The sequence below is a fragment of the Monopterus albus genome, unplaced genomic scaffold (genome assembly GCF_001952655.1).
Source record: "Monopterus albus unplaced genomic scaffold, M_albus_1.0 scaffold442.1, whole genome shotgun sequence".
NCBI classification, from domain to species: Eukaryota; Metazoa; Chordata; class Actinopteri; order Synbranchiformes; family Synbranchidae; genus Monopterus; species Monopterus albus.
In genome coordinates this window covers 115,116-117,817 of record NW_018128322.1, presented here as the reverse complement: position 1 = coordinate 117,817, position 2,702 = coordinate 115,116, and the positions used below count along the sequence as shown (strand labels likewise).

Below are 2,702 nucleotides of genomic sequence, written 5' to 3'. Positions count from 1 at the left end.
AGATGGCACACCTAGCACCTTCCTACCTGTCTCCTTGATCACTTCTGCTGTAGTTTCCCAGTCATCTGGAAGTTCTTCCTGACCACCCAAAGCCTGTCTCAACTTCTGTCTGAATTCCTCACGACATTCTTTCTTTTGCAACTTCCACCACTTGGTCTTTTTTCTGTCTTTCCTCTCCTCTTCTTCCTGACCACCAGAGTCATCCTACACATCACCATTCGATGTTGTCTGGCTACACTTTCTCCTACCACCACTTTGCCGTCACTAATCTCTCTCAGATTGCCTCGTCTACATAGAATGTGGTCTACCTGCGTACTCCTACCTCCACTCTTATATGTAACTCTATGTTCCTCCCTCTTCTGGAAATAGGTGTTAACTACAGCCATTTCCATCCTCTTAGCAAAGTCCACCACCATCTGTCCTTCTAGGTTCCTTCCCTTAACACCAAACCTGCCCATCACCTCCTCATCACCTTTGTTCCCCTCACCAACGTGCCCATTGAAGTCTGCCCCAATCACCACTCTCTCCCCTCTGGGAATACTCTCCATCACCTCATCTAACTCACTCCAGAATCTCTCCTTCTCTTCTAACTCACACCCTACTTGTGGAGCATAACCACTGACTACATTCAACATTACCCCTTCAATTTCCAACTTCAAACTGATCACCCTGTCTGACACTCTTTTCACCTCTAAAACATTCCTTACGAGCTCCTCCTTCAGGATCACTCCTACCCCATTTCTCTTCCTGTCCACACCATAATAAAACAGTTTGTATCCCCCTCCAATGCTACGCGCTTTGCTACCCTTCCACCTGGTCTCCTGCACACACAGTATATCTACCTTCCTTCTCTCCATCATGTCTGCCGGCTCTCTACCTTTCCCTGTCATTGTGCCAACATTAAGAGTCCCTATTCTCAGACCTATACTCCTGCCTTCCCTCTTCTCTCTCTGTCTACGAATCCTTCTGCCTCTTCTCCTTCTTCGACCAACAGTAGTCCAATTTCCGCCAGCACCATGTAGGTCAACAGCACTGGTGGTGGTCGTTGTTAACCCGGGCCTCGACCGATCTGTTATGGAATTCACACTGATGATTGGCATGTTTTTATGCCAGATGCCCTTTCTGACGCAACCCTCTCTATTTGTCCGGGCTTGGGACTGGCACAGAAGTCACTGGCTTGAAACCCCTGTGGCTAGATTAAACAACTGAAATAACTAAAATGAATAAATTGCTGAAAGAGTTTGATAACACTGACGGATAAATGGGTGACAGGTCCAGCCTAAACACCTACAGTTCAGTTTAAAATAAAAAAAATCTGTTGTGTTTACTTTTAAATAATGAATACATGAAAAGTATTCAGTTTAAGATAATCAAATTAAAACATTTGGAAGATGCTGAATGCTGTAGATGAAGAGCTACCTGAGTTAATCTGGGGCAGCACATCTGGGAAACGACAGGAAACCACTTGTTACCTGCACCAAGGAGGTCATGTTTTTACTGGGGTTTGTTGGTTTGTTCACAGCAGACTTCAGATGTTATCACTGAACTGTAATGATATTTTTGAGCCCACAGTGCAATCGTGACATTTTGGTGGTTGGGAAACTGAGCTGTGTCGGTGGAGGTTTGCGTACTCTGAATGCCGTCTAGTTTAGTGGATAGATTCTTTGTAGAGTTTAGGCTGTTTGCTACCCGATGTCTTAGGGTGTGTGTGCGTTTGTGTGTGTATGTGTCTAGGCAGCTCTGAAATTGGGTCTCAGCCATGTTCCTTTGGCCGACGCAGCCCTGGATGCCCTGGAAGACTGGTCGTCCCACATTCCGTTGGAGACCATGCAGCCCTGCTACACCAGTATTCTTCCTCCACTGGATGGATACCTGAAATCCACAGCCAACAACAGTAGGAGTATCACACACACGTTTGTTTGTGAAATGAACAGTATTATTAAACTTGAAATATTTTCACTTTAGTAAATGGAGCTAGCTGGTATTAACTCACATGTTGTGACTTCAGACAAGGACGAGAGCCTCTGGGAGGTGATGTCATCATCATCTTCAAGACATGACAGAGGGTACAGCAGAGTGATGATGAAGCTTCTGAAACGATCCAACCAGCTTCCCACGGTAAGAGATGGGGAATATGAGGAAACAGATTTCAGCATTTTCAGAGTAATTTCTTATTTCAGTAGCTTGACTCTGTCTAGATTAACGCATCTTAGCAAGGGTTATGATTTGTAACTTTACACTCTGACCACATGTTTTGAATCATTTATATTATTAGATGGGTATTTTCCTGTCAAATAACTATTAACAGAGCAAGAGGAAAGAGGATTTGTGTCTCATGGACACACATTGCATCGGTGTTGGAATACAACTCTCTACATGTAGTCACATGCTGTTCAGCATTTGTGAAGTAGCAGGACACTGATGTACAGAGCTGTGTCTTGCCTTCATGATTTAACTTCAAACACAGGCTCTTATTTTCTTTTTCTCTACAGGAGAGAATTTTATTGTTGTGACAGTTTTTTATCTTGTTACTCTGGCTTCATGTATGTCCAGTTCTTTGACTCTAATCCAGAGTTTTGTTTACAGTTTACCCTCTGTCATCTCTTATTGCAATAACACTGTCCCCAAAAGTCAAATTAGGAGTTCTGTCACAGTTTGAACAAGAATAGTGAAGTGTATTCACTTTGGTCTGTAGCGTCGTG

The 2,702-nt window shown here is 43.7% G+C and overlaps 1 protein-coding gene across 1 annotated transcript in view; it reads left to right on the top strand.

Annotated features, from left to right (window-relative positions):
• Window positions 1–2,702, top strand: part of prkdc (protein kinase, DNA-activated, catalytic subunit) — a 139,607-nt gene that overhangs the window by 37,862 nt on the left and 99,043 nt on the right. Inside the window, exons 21-22 of the mRNA XM_020587171.1 lie at window positions 1,735–1,894; window positions 2,009–2,118. Of these exons, the coding sequence (XP_020442827.1) occupies window positions 1,735–1,894; window positions 2,009–2,118 (270 nt within the window). The remainder of the gene's footprint in view (window positions 1–1,734; window positions 1,895–2,008; window positions 2,119–2,702) is intronic.